General features: G+C 46.9%; 6 protein-coding genes across 9 annotated transcripts; 3 read left to right on the forward strand and 3 right to left on the reverse strand.

Annotated features, from left to right (window-relative positions):
* Positions 1–106: 106 nt before the first annotated feature.
* On the reverse strand, positions 107–5,348 carry LOC6494840 (tripeptidyl-peptidase 2). Its single transcript, XM_001959531.4, has 12 exons — positions 4,997–5,348; positions 4,586–4,922; positions 3,982–4,531; positions 3,161–3,715; positions 2,978–3,099; positions 2,762–2,918; positions 2,491–2,696; positions 2,264–2,427; positions 2,099–2,210; positions 1,048–2,043; positions 662–989; positions 107–599 (listed from the first exon to the last, which is right to left on the reverse strand). Exons 1-12 carry the CDS (start codon positions 5,159–5,161, stop codon positions 227–229), a joined length of 4,065 nt encoding a protein of 1,354 aa, XP_001959567.2. The 5' UTR covers positions 5,162–5,348; the 3' UTR covers positions 107–226.
* A 126-nt stretch (positions 5,349–5,474) lies between these two features.
* On the forward strand, positions 5,475–6,872 carry LOC26515216. 2 transcript variants are annotated; one of them, XM_014908619.3, is made up of 3 exons: positions 5,475–5,694; positions 5,869–5,955; positions 6,648–6,872. In XM_014908619.3, the coding sequence occupies exons 1-3, from the start codon at positions 5,596–5,598 to the stop codon at positions 6,801–6,803; spliced, it is 342 nt and encodes a 113-aa protein (XP_014764105.1). In that variant the 5' UTR covers positions 5,475–5,595; the 3' UTR covers positions 6,804–6,872. The 2 variants fall into 2 exon arrangements, with proteins under 2 accessions (XP_014764105.1, XP_014764106.1); XM_014908620.3 differs by lacking the exon at positions 6,648–6,872 and adding an exon at positions 6,463–6,570 and having other exon boundaries at positions 5,482–5,694.
* A 154-nt stretch (positions 6,873–7,026) lies between these two features.
* Positions 7,027–10,361, forward strand: LOC6495782 (tyrosine-protein kinase transmembrane receptor Ror2). Its single transcript, XM_001959532.4, has 4 exons — positions 7,027–7,561; positions 7,628–7,907; positions 7,966–8,208; positions 8,269–10,361. Exons 1-4 carry the CDS (start codon positions 7,148–7,150, stop codon positions 9,552–9,554), a joined length of 2,223 nt encoding a protein of 740 aa, XP_001959568.2. The 5' UTR covers positions 7,027–7,147; the 3' UTR covers positions 9,555–10,361.
* Positions 10,362–10,363: 2 nt separating this feature from the next.
* LOC116654684 (ctenidin-1-like) lies at positions 10,364–10,816 on the reverse strand. Its single transcript, XM_032450197.1, has one exon. The coding sequence runs from the start codon at positions 10,814–10,816 to the stop codon at positions 10,364–10,366; it is 453 nt and encodes a 150-aa protein (XP_032306088.1).
* A 145-nt stretch (positions 10,817–10,961) lies between these two features.
* On the reverse strand, positions 10,962–14,647 carry LOC6494838 (apolipoprotein D). 3 transcript variants are annotated; one of them, XM_014907521.2, is made up of 5 exons: positions 14,513–14,647; positions 13,101–13,338; positions 11,595–11,749; positions 11,462–11,534; positions 10,962–11,403 (listed from the first exon to the last, which is right to left on the reverse strand). In XM_014907521.2, exons 2-5 carry the CDS (start codon positions 13,239–13,241, stop codon positions 11,131–11,133), a joined length of 642 nt encoding a protein of 213 aa, XP_014763007.1. In that variant the 5' UTR covers positions 13,242–13,338; positions 14,513–14,647; the 3' UTR covers positions 10,962–11,130. The 3 variants fall into 3 exon arrangements, with proteins under 3 accessions (XP_014763007.1, XP_044571876.1, XP_044571877.1); XM_044715941.1 differs by having other exon boundaries at positions 14,429–14,635; XM_044715942.1 differs by having other exon boundaries at positions 14,393–14,635.
* Positions 14,648–14,869: 222 nt separating this feature from the next.
* On the forward strand, positions 14,870–16,875 carry LOC6495783 (peptidyl-prolyl cis-trans isomerase FKBP8). The gene is made up of 6 exons (XM_001959535.4): positions 14,870–15,046; positions 15,166–15,660; positions 15,717–15,799; positions 15,857–15,998; positions 16,059–16,226; positions 16,287–16,875. Exons 2-6 carry the CDS (start codon positions 15,172–15,174, stop codon positions 16,593–16,595), a joined length of 1,191 nt encoding a protein of 396 aa, XP_001959571.1. The 5' UTR covers positions 14,870–15,046; positions 15,166–15,171; the 3' UTR covers positions 16,596–16,875.
* The last annotated feature ends 11 nt before the right edge of the window (positions 16,876–16,886 follow it).

Raw genomic sequence — 16,886 nt, forward strand, 5'->3', positions numbered from 1 at the left:
TAGAATTCAAATATTCAAATACGTTATTCACCTCTTATAAATTCTACGATAATCTTACCCATTAAATAATTACGTGCCGGCTAATTATTATGACTAATCAGATTAGTTCCGTTTAGTTAATAGCTTTTATTCATATACATATTGGATTACGTTAGATATAAAAAACAATCTTCGCATGAAATCGTGAATAATTATTGTGGCTAATGTTCGCTTGAACGTTTTGAGTTTAAAACAAACGGAAGCTACTGGGGTACGAGGTGACAATCATGCGGTTAATGACCGTCCGGATGTGCTCATAACCCTGGGCGCCATTGATGGCCGCCAGTTCTTCGAAATGCTCTCGGGAACGCTTCTCATCGAACAGCTTCACAACATACTTGTACATACGACCGTAGTGCCCGTGGGCGTAGGCGTGCCACAGGGCGAACTGTATGGCCTTCGAGTCGGTGGCGTCCACGAACTTGATGACCTCTGTATAAATATTATTTATTTCTGACAGGCGCTCCTTGACGGCATCGTCCACCACGGCACGCTTGGCTACGGCGATGCCCTTCTTGGTCAAAGCCTCGATGAGATTGTTCTTCTGCTTGTCCATGGCTCTAAAGGATACAGAAAGAGACTCGAATTAAAAAGGAAACCTTCAACCCACATCTCCACCTACGTCTTAATCTTGGCTGCATCCGGTCGAGTATCATTCTTCAAGCCGTAGTACGCGAGCAGGCCGTCGGAATCCGTCTCATCGATCACTTTGTCGGCCAACTTGATGATGCGCTCCAGGGCATTGTAGACCTTCTTCTGGTCCTCCTTTTGCTTCTCGGCACCCTCGCCCGCATCCTGGGTAATGGAATTTTGGGCGTTGGCAAAGGTCAACGGCAGTTGAGCTTTCAACTGCGACGACTCGATATTCTGGATGAGCAGCAGGTGCGCTTGCAGGTGCTTGGGGTGAGCGGCAACCACCTCGCCGTATATCTTTTCAGCCATTTCCAGCTCTGAAACAAATAAAGGTTAGAGGCAGCCTTACACTTTCCGACATAATCCTAAACCTACCGCACTTGTTGATGTACGAGCACTGGAAATCGCGCAAGCTTTCGGCATAATCGTCGGCATTGGACTTGCCCTTCTTGGGAGAAGCTGGACATCCTCCGTTCTCCACTGGCGCATCACTCTGAACGTTGACTCCATCGCCGGCAGCTGGATTGCCTACCGAGGTGGCTGCCGGAGGAGTTGCCGGAGCCTTGGGTTTAGCCGCAGTGGCAGTAGCAGCGGCAGCGGCTGCAGCAGTGCTTGCTGCATTGCTGGATCCATTGCCGGAGCCATTTGTGTTCGTCTTTTTCTCCGCGGGGTTGAGAATATAGTTGAAAGGATGCAGGGCGACACGACGTCCAGCCTCGTCCTGCGGGAAGATCAAGTTTCCATTCAGCCAGGCGCACTGTGGCGGCAGGTTAGCTTTTCCTAGACGCTCCTGGGTAATGGGGGCGATGTACAGCACCCGTGTAGAGCCACGCAGTGTGGCCGAAACGAACTTGCGGCCGCCCACAACACACTGGTTGTAGTTCTCGTAAAAGTCCAGGGACAAGACGTTAGACATTTTGAAAGCAGCCACCAGGTTGGTCTCTGCAATCTTATCCAGCAGCTCGCGCTTCTCGTGGCGGACCTGGAGACGGATGGTGTAGTCTCCTTTTTCCAGTTTTGTGTAGAACGTTTGCGAGTGAGCATCGCCGGTGGCCACCAAGGCCTTGTTAGCGTCAAAGAGCATCCACATTTGGGACTCAAACTCGGACTCGTACAGAAGGTCATTAAAGATGGGAGCATAAAGAGCCACCTCAGCAGGTTTGGTCACGGACAGGTTGTAGACCAGCAAGTTCTGGTACACCTGGCGCCCGTCCGGAATTACATCACGTGTGGCGCTTAGGGGCGAGACCTTGGCTTCAGTTGGCTTCAGCACAACCGCGGCATTTTTGAGCTGCAACTGCGGCTGTACGTCCTCCGAAACCAAAGCCTCCACTTCCAGTTTATGGATGCCCCGGCCGGCGTGCATAACGTCTGCGAAGCAGAAGATGTTATAGAAACTACATCAATTTCTAAGAGAAATACTTACAGGCATTGGGATTCTGGGCTTGCACTCCACGGAACACCAGGCTGTACTTCAGATGGCTCTGGCCATAGTTGGACCAATACTTGGCTATACAGAGCTCCAGAATCTTGCCAGACTGCAAAGAAATGTTATCAGAAGATGCAAGGTTATAGAAGTATTCTTTCCTACCTTAACTTTGAAAGCCAAGGTGGCTTCTTGCTCAGATCCCACTGCCACGATTTTCATGGTCTCCAGTTTACGACAGGACTGCTTGGGCAGCAGTTGGTTGGTGTGGACGAAGAACTTTCCAACATCCTTGCCACGATTCGGGTCGGTGATGCGCATGTGCAGCTCTGTCAACACGAAAGACTATTAAAAAACTATGGACTTGAAAGTCCAGACCAATAACCACTTACCCGCCCAAGTAGCCTTCTCCGGTACAAGAATAAAATCTCTCTGGATGGTGTTGGGCTGGAACTCCACACTTTTGTCTCCCCTGGTGGAGGATGGCTCAAAGACAGGAGTATTCTGATCGGATTCCAGAACGTGAGGCTGCACCACGGTCACCGGAATATCAAAGAGAGCACCCTTTTGCACGCATTCGGTATCGTAAGCACGTACCCTACACAGTGGTAGAAAAATACGGATCAGAAAGTGCAGTGATTGGGGGCAAGAGTATGATCTTACACTGCGCTATGTACTCCGGGCTGGAGGCCCGTGGGGTCGACGCGCACCACAATGGCGCGTGTGCCGTAGCTAAGATCCAAGAAGGCTCCGCACTGCACCCACGGGGCCGAGGGTATGAGATTCAATCGCACATTGAAGTTGAACTTGTCTTTGGGATCTGAGAGTAGGCGAGAAATGATTTGGATGACCTATAACGTAAAACGAGAGGCACCTTACCCGTCTCTTTGTCGTTGAAGAAGACTGGCTCGATGTTTACATTGTAGTCGATGAAGTTCTTCTGGACACCCGAACGCAAATGGATACCCTTGGCTGCGTTGTTGCCAACGCGAACTGAGAATCTGATGGGGAAAGTATCCCATTTATGATTATGTTTTGTGAATAGAATTTCGGATTACACACCTTAGCATGTTGTCACTGGACTCCTTGTGCTCCATTAAGTGTTCAAAGGCCTTTTCCACATTGAGAAGTCCGTGCCCTTGAGCGAAGGGATCCACATCGCCCATTTTCATGGCAGTGACGCTGATCGCACGCTTAATACTATACGGCGAATACTGAATGTTCTGCTGCTTCAGTCCCGAGATCAGCAGTGCCACAGCACCGGCTACATGAGGTGCGGCCATGCTAGTGCCGTTCATCAGCTGCGACTTGCTCATGGTGAACTGTGGCACGGAGGCGATGGCTCCGCCCGGAGCGCATACTGTCACACCTTGACCGCCATCGATGCAGGGATCGCGAGACGTCCAGGTGTACACGTTGCCGGGCAGCTTCTCACGCATCGCATACTCTGCCACCATCATTTGGGGCGACACATAGGCACCCACTCCAATCAGACTGGGTTGGCTGATGTCCGGCGGTGTTCCCACAGTGCTGAGAGCCGGTCCATGGTTGCCGGCGGAGGCCACCCACACCACGCCGTACTTGTTCACCACCTCGTTCATCAGCTCTCCGATGCGGCTGCAAACCAAACAATTATAAGATTAGGTATATGATGTTATGATCTGTTATCAGGACAAGTGTGGAGATCGTGTAAGGCGCAATGGAACGTGTCGGTCAGAGACAAGAGAATTAGAGTGTGTGAGTTGGTGGATATTTGTGGATACGCCATTACCTCGACGCACTCATCTTCTTTTTTCTGCGACGCGTTTCATCCGATACACTAGAATGTAGCTTGGGGATTAGCTTTGTTTACCATACATCTTGGCAATTTGAAACCAACTTACCCGGAATTCGACCAGTTGGCGTGCTCGCCATAGCTCATGTTAATCACATCGATGCGGCGTCCCTCGCGGCACAGCTCCATTACCTTGGTCATGGCCCGGACCAAGGCGGTTCCAGTTTCCATCGATCCCAGCCGACCGTCGCCAATGGTCATTGACACGATCTTGGCGTTGGGTGCCACCCCGTCCACATCTCTGGAGCTATGGTTACCGCTGGCTATGGAGGAGACGTGGGTGCCGTGGGGAGAACACATGCCAACAATTTCCAAGACGTTCCCCTCATCGTGCACATTGACCGAAATCGACAGGAAGTCATCCACGTTGCGGGTTTCGTGTGTCACACTGTACTCGCCGATGCGGAGAGCCTGCTCCAGGTTACCCTGCTCCGTGGTGTCGATGATGGCCAGCCAGCCCTCGGTCGTGGGGAAGAGCACGCAGTCGTAGGATGTCTTGATTTCGTTGTACATCTTCTCGTAGCCGTTGAGCATCTCCAGCTCAAAGTCCAAGTTATCCTTAACTATTTTCTTGTCCCAGGGAAGTTTGGAGGCTTCACCTGAAGGCCGGAGGCATGAGATTACGTGTGTTTAGAAGGATCTTTAGGACTCACCTGGGTTTTGTGACTCAAATTCGACTATCTTACGGCTCACATTCGCCGTGGCCGTCTTATGCGGCTTATCCCAGTGTTTTAGCTTGGCCTGAGCTAAGATATTGCTCCGGACCTTGGAAGGGACCAGATCACTGAAGCTTTTCAGGCCCACCCGTACCGATTTATCAGGATCGGTGTTCAGTGCCAGGAGCTCCGGGCTTAATTTGAGCGTGTTGCCAGACAGGCCCTTCAGGCAGCCCTTCTCATCCGGCGTCACCTTCTTCTTCATGTCCACATCTCCGCATCCGGAGCAGTCGTAGCGCTCGATCACCTTTACGGTCTTCCCGTCACATAGCGTCTGCGGGCACACACAAGTGCAGTTAGCCAATGTGCAGTTAACACTTTGCCGAAAAGCAAAAACTGCCAACTCACCTCCAATCCGGTAGCTCGAGGATCCACACCGGAATCAAAAATGGCAATTGTGACGTCGCGGCCATCGTACTCTGGGTACTTTTGCAGGAAGTTCAGGACACGGGTCTCCGCTTTTGGGACCAATGCACCCGTGGGAAATGACTCGACAATACCGCTAGTGGCCATTCTACTCCTGCTCTCCGCTGTTTTCTTGTTGTTGCACTCAGAACTTTCTTCGGTTGCCGTTCGATTGAGGAACCAGTGGGACCGAGACCTGACTGATGAATTCAGGTGAAAATACCGGATAAATATCGCATAAAAGTCTCCTAAATCTGGATAATCTTAGGGAGGCCGCAATGACCTTTTACCATTTCTTTCCTAAATGCTAACTAAGAATAATTTACGGAGTAACTAAATATATTATAGAAAACATATAGAAATATTCCAAATTTAGTTTAGAAGTATAATAAATGTGACGTGACATGCACATCTCTAGGCACGGACGAACTATCGGCAACAGCTACGATTCGAGGTGACTGTCAACGGCGAACAGCTGATTTTTTCGTTATCCGTTTGTCACTTGTCGAAAAAACAACAAGACACTTATTTTCCCGGACAAGATGTGGTTCGAAATCCTACCTGGTGCCGTGATCATCACCACGCTCCTCTCGGTGCCCATATACGCCATGTACGGCCTGGATAAGCTCGCTATCGGCAATGTGAGTCTCGTCGTCGCCTTCCATCGGAGCAGCTCCGAATTCTTATATAACCACAGATGCTTGTGGACATTTCGGATTTGACTAAGCATTATTTATTTAAACACCAATAGAATGGAGTTCCTCGAACTCCCCAACACTTTACACGTCTTCTGATATATTCTTTTTGCTCCGCAGGCCTTCCGTCGCAACATGGACGAGCGCTTCTCCCGTGTGATGTACCAGCGCGATTTCCGATTGACCAACAATCCCTATCAGATGAACGTAAGTGGTTTAGTTCGACCTGGTTCTCTGCATTTTCCCCTCATTTGATCGTTTTGTGGTGTTTTTGATGGTGCCGGGTGTTATACCAAATTCTTCACGTTATTTCCATTTCGATTGCATGTCCGGAAATATTGTTTTTTAATTTGGTTTATTGACTATATCATTTTGGAGGGATTTGGTTTGAATATTGTATCGTACTGTGTTCGATCATTTGTCATAATTTTTCAAAGGCATTTTGTTATTTTCAAAAAGATTATCTAAGTTTTGAAAACTAATCTTTATATTTTCCAAATCAGAATCATTCTAATTATTACATGTTTTGTGACTAATAATTTTAAACTATTTTTTAATATGTTGAGTACTTCATTGTGTGTTCCTTCAATCCTTCATCCAATCCTTGCTTTGCATGTTCAATGGCTTTCTCATTTCAACATCCAATCCTTGCATGTCCATCTTTAAAGCCTTAAGGACCGATCCTTATTTCGAATTTCGAAAATTTAATTGCAGGGTCTGGATGCCATACCGGATGAGAAGAAATAGGTTGAATTAAGTACATTTTTCGATTAAGCTTAAGTGCAAAAGTGAATAAATGAAACGTATAGTGCGGAAGTGAAAGTCTCTCGAGTGGTTTTAGATTTTTCCTGTAGTCCTCTTCCGATTTGGTCCTTGGGTGTATAGCTATTTAATTCCAGGGTCTTGAAGAAATTCCCGAGGAGGAGGAAAAGAAAGAAGAGGAACAGCAGGACTTTGATGTCGGAGATGACCCGGAGCTCCTAAAGAAAAGGAAGGCAGAGGAGAAGCAGCGCAAGAAGGAGGAGGCCAAGCGCAAGAAGGCGGCTGGCGAGTGAAACTAACATTATTTTGGCCATGTAGTTGCAATCATAATAAACGACTCTCAGAGTTTGCCGCGCACTAAACAACCCTGTCCTTGCTACCGGACAGGAAACCAAAACCACCCCTAAGGGAGACATACGGGAGGCGAACTGCCATCTCCCATTGTATCAGCTTTTATGAGGTATTCGGTGAAAAGGCGTCGTCGGGTAGCGAGCGCGAAAATAAACAAAATCTGCCGACATATTTAGGACACTTTTTGAGCCTTAAATTACAGTTTAAGTTAAGAAATCACAATTAACATCCGTGAAATGAAAGTATTTGTGGATACCTGTGAAGATTTCGTTTAGAATCACTGCCAATGGGGGGAAAAACAAGAGTATATACAGAAAACACAGCCATGGCGGCCGGGCAGTGGGTGGGGCGGGTGTTTCAGGCTTCTGGGGAAAGGAGATGGCAGAATTTTGCTGCCCTGGGGATGTGCGTGCTTCTGTTTACCAGTGCCACGCACGCAAGCTCCATGAACGCCATCGAGGAGCCTGTGACCCGGCGCCACCACCAGCGACACCACGACCGGGAAAAGGAGCGGGAGCCGCGCGAGGAGAACGGCTACTGTGCCCCCTACAACGGCAAGGTGTGCAAGCAGTACATAACTGGACAGGTGTGGTATAGCTTGGACGATCCTACGGGCGGCTGGAAAAATGAGCAAGTGACCACCGCTCTCTGGGATGAACTGATTTCTGATCTTTCGGGCTTATGCCGGGAAGCTGCCGAGGTGGGTTAACAACATTGAAGCATACATTAAGCGGATTCTTTAATTAACTTTCCTAATCTCTCTCAGAAAATGCTGTGCGCCTATGCGTTTCCCAACTGCCACCTGGAAGCAGGCAGGGCCGTGAAGGCGCCACTCTGCTTCGAGGACTGCCAGGCCACTCATCTGCAGTTCTGCTACAACGATTGGGTGCTCATCGAGGAGAAGAAGGAGCGGAATATGTTCATCAAGAGTCGTGGCCATTTCCGGCTGCCGAACTGCTCGTCCCTTCCGCACTACAATGCCTCCATGCGAAGACCCAACTGCTCCTACATCGGCCTCACCGAGCTCAAGCAGTCGGAAATTAGTTGTATGTCCAATATCTTCGAAGTCTTCTCCACTTTCTAATTCAATCTCATTATGTTTAGATGACTGCCGCAATGGCAATGGACGTTTCTATATGGGTACTGCCAACGTGACCAAATCTGGTATACCCTGTCAGCGCTGGGACACCCAGAATCCGCACAAGCACATCCAGCCACCTTTGGTCTTCCATCAGCTCCTGGAGGGCGAAAACTATTGCCGCAACGCAGGCGGTGAGGAACCACAGCCTTGGTGCTACACCGTGGATGAATCCGTACGCTGGCAACACTGCGACATACCCATGTGCCGTGAGTAAACTCTGATGACTCTTTAAACCATGATTTTATTGTCCAGTTTCTATCTTCCAGCCGACTATGTGGATCCTAATGCCGGGGATGTGAGCACACCAATCAAAATGGAAAAGTTCTTCACGCCATCGATGATTTTCTTGCTGGCGGGCATTGGCTTTGTGGCCATTGTGGCTCTACATCTGATGATTCTTCTGGTCTACAAGCTGTCTAAACACAAGGACTACTCCCAGCCACCTGGAGCCACACCGGCAGACTGCAATGTCTCCATGCGGGGCGGAGGCGAGTGTGGCGGAAATCTAAATACCAGTCGCGAAACTTTGGGAGGCAACGTCAACACGAACACCTTGGGAAAGTGGGGCACCATTCGCAGCACGGCCACGGTGCACAGCAATTGTGTGGCCCTCACAACAGTGACCACTGCCAGTGTGGATACCAAGGGAAGCAAGCCAAATGCCCGTCTGGAGAAGCTGGAATACCCAAGAGGGGATATCGTGTACGTAAGATCCCTAGGACAAGGTGCATTTGGTCGCGTGTTCCAGGCAAGAGCTCCTGGGCTAGTGCCCGGCCAGGAAGAGCTCCTGGTGGCCGTGAAAATGCTTAAGGATGATGCCAGCGACCAGATGCAGATGGACTTTGAGCGGGAGGCCTGTCTGCTGGCCGAGTTCGATCACCCCAACATCGTAAAGCTACTGGGAGTCTGTGCTCTGGGCAGGCCTATGTGCCTCCTGTTTGAATACATGGCTCCCGGCGATCTCAGTGAGTTCCTGCGTGCCTGCTCTCCCTTTAATACTCACCAGGCTCCGGTACGCGATCGCCTGCAGCTGAACGAGCTGCATCTTCTCCAGATGTCCGCCAATATTGCCGCCGGAATGCTCTACCTTTCGGAGCGCAAATTCGTCCACCGGGATTTGGCCACCAGGAATTGTCTAATCAACGAGCTTATGACCGTGAAGATAGCTGACTTTGGGCTGTCGCACAAGATCTATCTGCAGGACTACTACAAAGGCGACGAGAACGACTTCATCCCGATCCGTTGGATGCCCCTGGAGAGCATCCTGTACAACAAGTTCTCCCTGGAATCGGATGTGTGGGCCTATGGCATTTGCCTTTGGGAGATATTCTCCTTTGCCCTGCAGCCGTACTTTGGGCTGACCCACGAGGAGGTCATCAAATACATCAAGGAGGGCAACGTACTCGGTTGTCCGGACAACACGCCGCTCTCAGTCTATGCCCTGATGCGCCGCTGCTGGAACCGGAAGCCCAGCGAACGGCCCGGCTTTGCAGAAATTAATCACTGCATCCAGCACAGCATTGCCGAGAGTGAGTGCAAGGCGATGCTGTAGGAGATTGCCGGGGACATTGAACCGATGCTGATAGAAACGGAATGAGTGACCGACGTCTTCCGTGGAATCAAGCTAGAGAGGATGTGATCCATGGGGGGCTCTAAGCAACGGAGATTATGATTTTAAACTTTTTTATTCTAAGGGGTATACTGATTTATTTATTTTTTTCTGAAATGTAAAGGGAAAGGATCTCCCTGCTGCTTGGAGCTGACCATGGATTGTAATCCGAGTCACTCTTTTTTTAAAACTAACCAATGCAATTGATTTGAATTACTTGCACTCGACGAGATCGGAGGGCGGAACGGATTGTGATTAAGATTAGACCGACGCTCCATATCTTTAACTAAGTCTTCGATTGGCTGCTTCCAAGCAATATTTTATTTCCTACTTTGGTATACTCGATGCCCTCCGATCTCGGCCACCACTCGGTCACTAGCCACCAGTTGATTAGTCTGCCACAACGAACGCATCCAGCTCACGTTCCGTACTCATATCTAGTCCGTAGTTTAAGTTTATCCATTATCCATATACATACGCATGTGTAGATTGCATTTTAATGGGTTCTATTCTCGATTAGACTTAAGCACTGCCATCGAAGCACTCCGCAGATCGCTGGTGCTGGGTGGGACTTCGACACAGGAACCACACTCTCACAGATACCGGAGACCATCAAAACAATAAGGAATATGAAATATCGAATATTTAGAGAACTGTCTACCGCCCGAATTTCTGGGTAACTTTACATAATCTTTGTAACTAAAAAGTGTTGAATGTAATTTGTATAATAAACCATCCATAATCGTACAACATCAGCAGGGGTAGTATGCACTGTAGTAGTAGCTATAGCAGCGGTTGTAGCCCGCCGGGTAGGGATAGGGCACTGGCACAGGATACACTCCAGCGTAGCCGGCATAGCCTCCAACGAATCCTCCACCGTATCCACCGTAGCGATATCCCCCGTAAGGACGTGGACCTCTGAAGCCACCGGGTGGTGGTCCTCCTCGGAAACCTCCTCCTCGGGGACCGCCTCCAAAGCCAGGACCTCTGCCAAAACCTCCTCCTCTGCCGCCAAAGCCACCTCCTCTGCCGCCAAAGCCACCTCCTCTGCCGCCAAATCCTCCTCCGCGACCTCCGCCGCCAAAACCTCCAGCATGGCCGCCACCACCGTGTCCTCCTCCTCCACCGCCACCTCCTCTCGCCTCTGTCTCTTGCCAAAGGGCCAAGACCACTCCAAGGAAGAGTACAATCCAAATTCGGGACATTTCCAGTCAGAACCTTGTTCCTGCGTTCTCCAATAACGACTGACTCGGGATGACTGGCTCGTAGTTCTGGCAACCCAATTAGGACTCTTACGTTAATTGATCTCTACCGTTCGGATGATTCCGCGATCGAGTTATTCCCATTTGGTTCTATATTTGCGTTATTTTATTTGTATTTTTCTCTTCTCTCCGCCGATTCACACTCCTCGATATCACAGCAGCCTACATGATTAGGCATCCAATGGAATTTGTTCCTTAACCGAATGAACTTAAATATACTATAATAATTAGATGGTGGATGAGCTGGACACTCTCTTTCATAGTGCCTCCGGGCAGTTTTTGTTTTTGCTTATAATTAGCCTGTCCGGATCTAAGGACAGTCGCTTCAGGACATCGTAGACCTTCGAACGGATGTCCACCTCAAAGTCCCGATCACGTCCCAGGATCCAGATCTGATCGGAGTGGCCCAGTGATCCGATACTGCCGCAGGACCACAGAATGGCAAAGTTGTCATAGTCCGTGTAGAGTACCTGGTACTTTCCAGATCCTGGCAGCAAACGGGCAATAACATCCGGAAAACGGGTGGTGAACTAGGAATATAAAATATTTAATAAAATATATATGAAATAGAATGGTGTTCTTATATACCTTGAAATCCATGATGGAGGACCGACTATTTTCGGGAGTGGCATAGCCTATGTTCACATTGGGATTACCAGTTCTAAAATGTATTTCAAATTAGTGATATATCCTTAGATCTCCTTAGTTATGTGCTACTCACATACGATTAATGTTCTTGATGGCCACGGCCAGCTTAAAATTCGCAAACTTGGACTGTTCCGCCTTGTTGTATGGCTCGAACTGGAAAGTGGTGCATCCGGAGGCGATCTCCGGCAGGTAGAAAGAACGCTCCACCTCGTACCAGTGGCCAAGAACCTTAAAGATAATGGGGTAAAGTTATTAACTGATACTCTAATATTTTTACTTTTAGGAAACTTTATTTCTTTGTGAAATTGTACGAAGAAATTGAACAAATAACAAGTCTAGCAAATATTGATATTTTTGCAACTGGATTCAAGCAAATACAGGTGAAAGTGAACAAGATCGTGAATCACTAATTTAGTCTCTTGAAAACACAATAAAATGTTAATAGTTAATGGCCAAATGTTTGTTCAAAACTTAGTTATAACTATTTTTTATCGAACATCCGGTGCATGAGAGGGAACTAGAACCATCTGGCAATGGGACAAGTCCAGTCGGACTATGTAGTCCCCGATTTTATTGCCAAAGAAATAGCTATGTGGGTTACTAATGCCATACTCTCCCTGTCTGTTAACAATGCGTAAAACATAAACATTTTTTCGAAACTGGTTTCTTATGGCCATTAAGAAAAGTGGCACCTTTTTGGCAGCTCTTCATCTTCGTCGTGCAGTTCAAAGTCGCAGGGCGCCGCAGCAGCGGATTTAATTACCTGTCTGGGAGTGCTACCGACCAGAGAGTCGAGATTCGAGAGCCGAGGTCTTTGCCCCGGGTCACTACTGGTCGGATGGGGGGCGGGGACGATGTCACATAGATTAATTCACGCCTGTCAACAACTCAATTGGATGAGATATGCGGCTGAGTGAGTGGAGGGCAGGCATATGTAGCTGGAGCCACCGATCTCCGCCTGCCTCTATTTGGGGCAATTATGGTGCATTATCATTTATGCAAAACAAGGTTCAATCAATTTAATTCAAGCTAAAGTGATTGAGCCAATTTTCTGGTCTATGGCCATTAGTCAGCGTGTAAATTACAGTGTGACTTCGGTAAGTTCGAAAAGCTCTATGGAATAGTAGTGATAGATTCTAGAGGGGATGACTAATTCTTCCTTCCTTTCTGACTTCTAATTAAGGAATGCCTGACTGTTGTTAGCTCTATTGTCCTTGGAATACCTCTGCGTCTAAGCCTCGGTACTGGTTGATTTACTTCTTTTTGAATTAAGTGGCTTGTTTACCATCGGACAGGCCATAAAACCCATTGTGGCTCTCGTCTCCTTCTGTAAAACTGGTTTGCACTTTACACGACGGATCGGAATCGGTGGCCTTAAATTGGTTCAAGTTCATCTCATGCACAATCTTCGTCTTCGGCCGCCACCTTGTGCTAATTAATCGGAAAGGTGACACGTTTAGGATGATGGCGAATATGTGCGGATTTTGGGTTTCACCAAATACCTAACTAACATTCGGATGTACTCACAACACTCTCATTTTAATTATTTAAGTTCTCAAAGGTCAGACCACTTCCTTACCCGACTCATATTGAACTTTGGCATCGACGGATAATTCGGGCAACGTCCAAATCCGTAGGCATTCGTCTCCACGGCCAGTGTCAGCCATAGAGCTCCGGACACTAGCCAAACAGTTGAAGCGATCGACTTTTGTTTGCACATAATTGTTTGTCTTCCAATTCACTCCCAATTCGGAATATTATAAAGCTCTGGGCTTCTGGGTGGCAGAATTAGCACAGTCCCGCGATTATATCACTCACTGGTCAGAATTAGTAATCAGAATTATTTCATTGAACTTAAACCACTACTTTGTAAATGCACAGAGCGACTTCTGGGTTCACTTGGCCAACGAACTGTGGCTTCAAATTCAAATTTCCTCAAAGTAATCGGCGGCGGCTATTGGTATTCCGAATGGGAAGTGTGCGATAATGAAATCGTGCTGCCTACCGACCGACCGGCTTGCGGATCGGATCGATGGAATGGGACCTGGACGTAATGACTGGCCAAGAAGTGAAAACCACAAACTGGGTTGTTGGCGTTGGTTATTTATTTTTGGATTTGGCTCGTGCCCGGCCCGGCTCGGCCCGGCCACCAGGTTACGTAAAAGAAAAGCCAACACCAAACTGCAGTTTCGAACAGGTTGCTCCGCACGAACCGCACACACAAAAATGATTGCGAATTGCAAAAAAATATTAAATACAGAGAGTAAAAGCGAAAATCGAGGAAACTCTGGCTTAAATGCATCAATTGTGTCATGGAGTTAGCGGGTGCGGGTGCATTACTCTATTTATGTTCGAAAATAGTAGTTACAATAGTAGTTATGTTTGCTCGAGCGTATCAAGTTCAAGACAAGTAGGAAGTTGTTTTTCCATTTATGTTTAAACAGCACGAAAAACTTATGAATATTAATAGTTAAACCCAAGGGGAAAGTTAATGTTTTGATTTGAAACTGGACTTGAATGTTTTTTAAACTTGAAAGTCAAAAATAATACTAAAAGTTCTAGTTTGGCGGTATTTGAATTTAAAAAAACTAGGACTATCAGAAAAAGAGTTTATTTGCATTTATGGTTTATATTTTATAGTTTATTTTTGTATATTCTAATTTTTAACACTTTTAATGAATAAAATAAATGTTCTCCAGCAGATTTCTTTCATTATTTTTAGTGAAAAACAGAATACAAATTAGTAAAGCCTGCAGATATGCTTCCAGGTAACACTTTTGGTAGCACCAATCACTGCCAATAAAAATAGTGTTAATTTCACAGAAAACAACAAAAATGGGCATAAAATAAGCCAAGATAATTGCAAAATACTCTTGTTGTCCAGCTGATTTCACTTTGTGCACATACAATCAGGTTTTTTATATATAATTTGTAATATGTGTAAAGTGCACTCGCTGTGCAGCTATTTTAATAGCCAATCTCTTTGTTTACATCGTTGTATGCGGTGGAGTTCTTTTCGTTAGCGGCTTATCTCGGAAACTCGAATCTCGAATCGCGCCCGACCCGACCATTAAACCACAACCGCTCGAGGCATTCGTTGAATCAAAAATGAACCACAATTTGAATTCAATTTCAATTTCGTTTTCTCCAAGCAGATGGTCACACTAGCACACTATAACGGTCACATTTCTAGTAGGCCGTTAGCGTTCAATTGTTTATCGGTAATTTCATTTTCACATTTCTAAAATTTAATTTATAGTTAGGAATGTAAAAATTTATAACTATTTTATGCGAAATTACTATTTTTATAAATTTTTACTTCCGTCTTATCATCAGCAGTTGGGTTTCAAACAATAGTTGCCAGTCACAGCGACCATCTGATCGGGCCAAGTTGCACATCTCTAGGTGAAATGCCAAAAGCAATCGTACAATATCTTTTCATTTTCCTGTAACTTTTATCGTATTTTACTTTGGAAATCTCGCCTTTTTTGTTGCTAAAAGCCGCGAACACATTAGGATACTGCCGTAAGTCTATCGTGCATCTGCATTTTCACCCGGTAACTGGGCATCCTAGCCTCTATTTGCACATGCCCTTTGTTCCGAGTTCGAGTTTCAATGTAAATCGTAATTTCGCCCACCCGCAGGTTAATATGGATACGGAGAAGTCTAGCAGCAGCTCGTTTGAGGACCTGACCAACGCCGAAGACACGAAGGACATACGTAAGGTGGCTGCAGAAGCTGCTGCCGGAGATGGGGTGACACCTTCAGAGATAGCGGCTGATAAGGACCCTGCGAAGGAGGAGGAGGAATCTGAAAGCGACTCGGACATTCTAGGCAACAAGCAGCTGATAAAACGTACCCTCAAAAAGGCGCCCAAGGATGCACCTACCGCTCTCCGCGGAGATCTGGTCACCATCAATTTCACCGGCAAGTTGAACAACGGCAAGGTTGTGGATGAAGGATTGGGCTTCCAGTGTCACGTAGGGGACTATGAAGTTGCCCAGGGAGTGGACATGGTGCTTCCCATGCTGCAGGTCGGCGAGGTGGCTCAGATCATCGTGGATCCCCGGTTCGGTTACGGCAACCTTGGTCTGAAAAAAGATAACGAATCTGAATATACCATTCCCCAAGATGCAAAGGTATGTAAATGCTATTCATATTATGGAATTCGTTTCTAATTTACTCTGGTTTGCAGCTTACCTACGAAGTAGAACTCGTGGATACCAAAACCGAAGACTTTGCAGACCTCAAAGCGTTTGAAATTCGCCGTAACTACGGGTACTTTTTGAGGAGTTTTCTTTAATATGCGAAACTACTAAGGAATTTATTTTTCAGGACACGAAAGAAAGAACGCGCCAACTTCTACTATAAGCGCTTGCAGTACAACACCGCCATTTACCTCTACAAACGTGCTTTGGACTATTTGGACACGCGGGACGGCGATCCGGATGCTGACTTTGACCATGAAGATCTCGAGGTGGGTCCTTATACACATCTGCACATGTTTTGCAAACAAACTGATAATTTTTCTGAATAGCTATCGAACAGCGATACCCAGATTTTGCTGGAGGATCGATTGATTGTCTACAACAACTTGGCCATGACCCAAATCAAAATTGCCGCCTACGATGCCGCCCTGGAGTCCGTTGAGCACGTCCTGCGATGCCAGCCGAACAATTCAAAGGCCTTGTATCGTAAGGGGAGGGTACGTGTTAAGAGTTATCCTTTCAAATGAATAAGATAGCTTATCAAATGTCCATTTCAGATATTAGAAGGCAAGGCTGACACCCAGGGTGCCATTAAGCTGTTGCAGAAAGTGGCCACTCTGGAACCCGACAATCGGTCTGTCCAGTCGGACTTGGCCAGACTCTTTATTAAGGCTCGCCGCGAGGAACACAACGAAAAGGAGATGTACCAGAAGATGCTGGGCCAGGCCAAGAAAATGGAGCAAAAGACTGCCACCAGACAAAAACAGCCTCTCGTGGACAATTCAAAGCTGAAGCTGCTAGGTTATCTGATGGGCTCGATTCTAATTGGTGTGGCCGGGGTTGCTATTTATCGTTACAAGTACTAAGGACGAGCATTGCACACGAACTACTGTTTACTTTAAGCAATTGAGAGCATTTTTTAAGGATACATGCATAAAAGGCAAAATTATGAATGTTGGATAGCGCAGTTGCTTATTACATCTTGTTGTACATCAAATACTATGTATGCACTTCACAATAGTATGTATATCTGTCAAATGGTATGGTTTTGGATAGCGTACGTGTAATGTTAAAGCTTAATTTTACTCAATTACATTCTTTCGGAAAAGTAACGGGAATTGTTAAATAAAACACAATTTTCATTTACTTTCATTGGC

Source organism: Drosophila ananassae, chromosome 3L (genome assembly GCF_017639315.1).
Source record: "Drosophila ananassae strain 14024-0371.13 chromosome 3L, ASM1763931v2, whole genome shotgun sequence".
Taxonomy (NCBI): domain Eukaryota; kingdom Metazoa; phylum Arthropoda; class Insecta; order Diptera; family Drosophilidae; genus Drosophila; species Drosophila ananassae.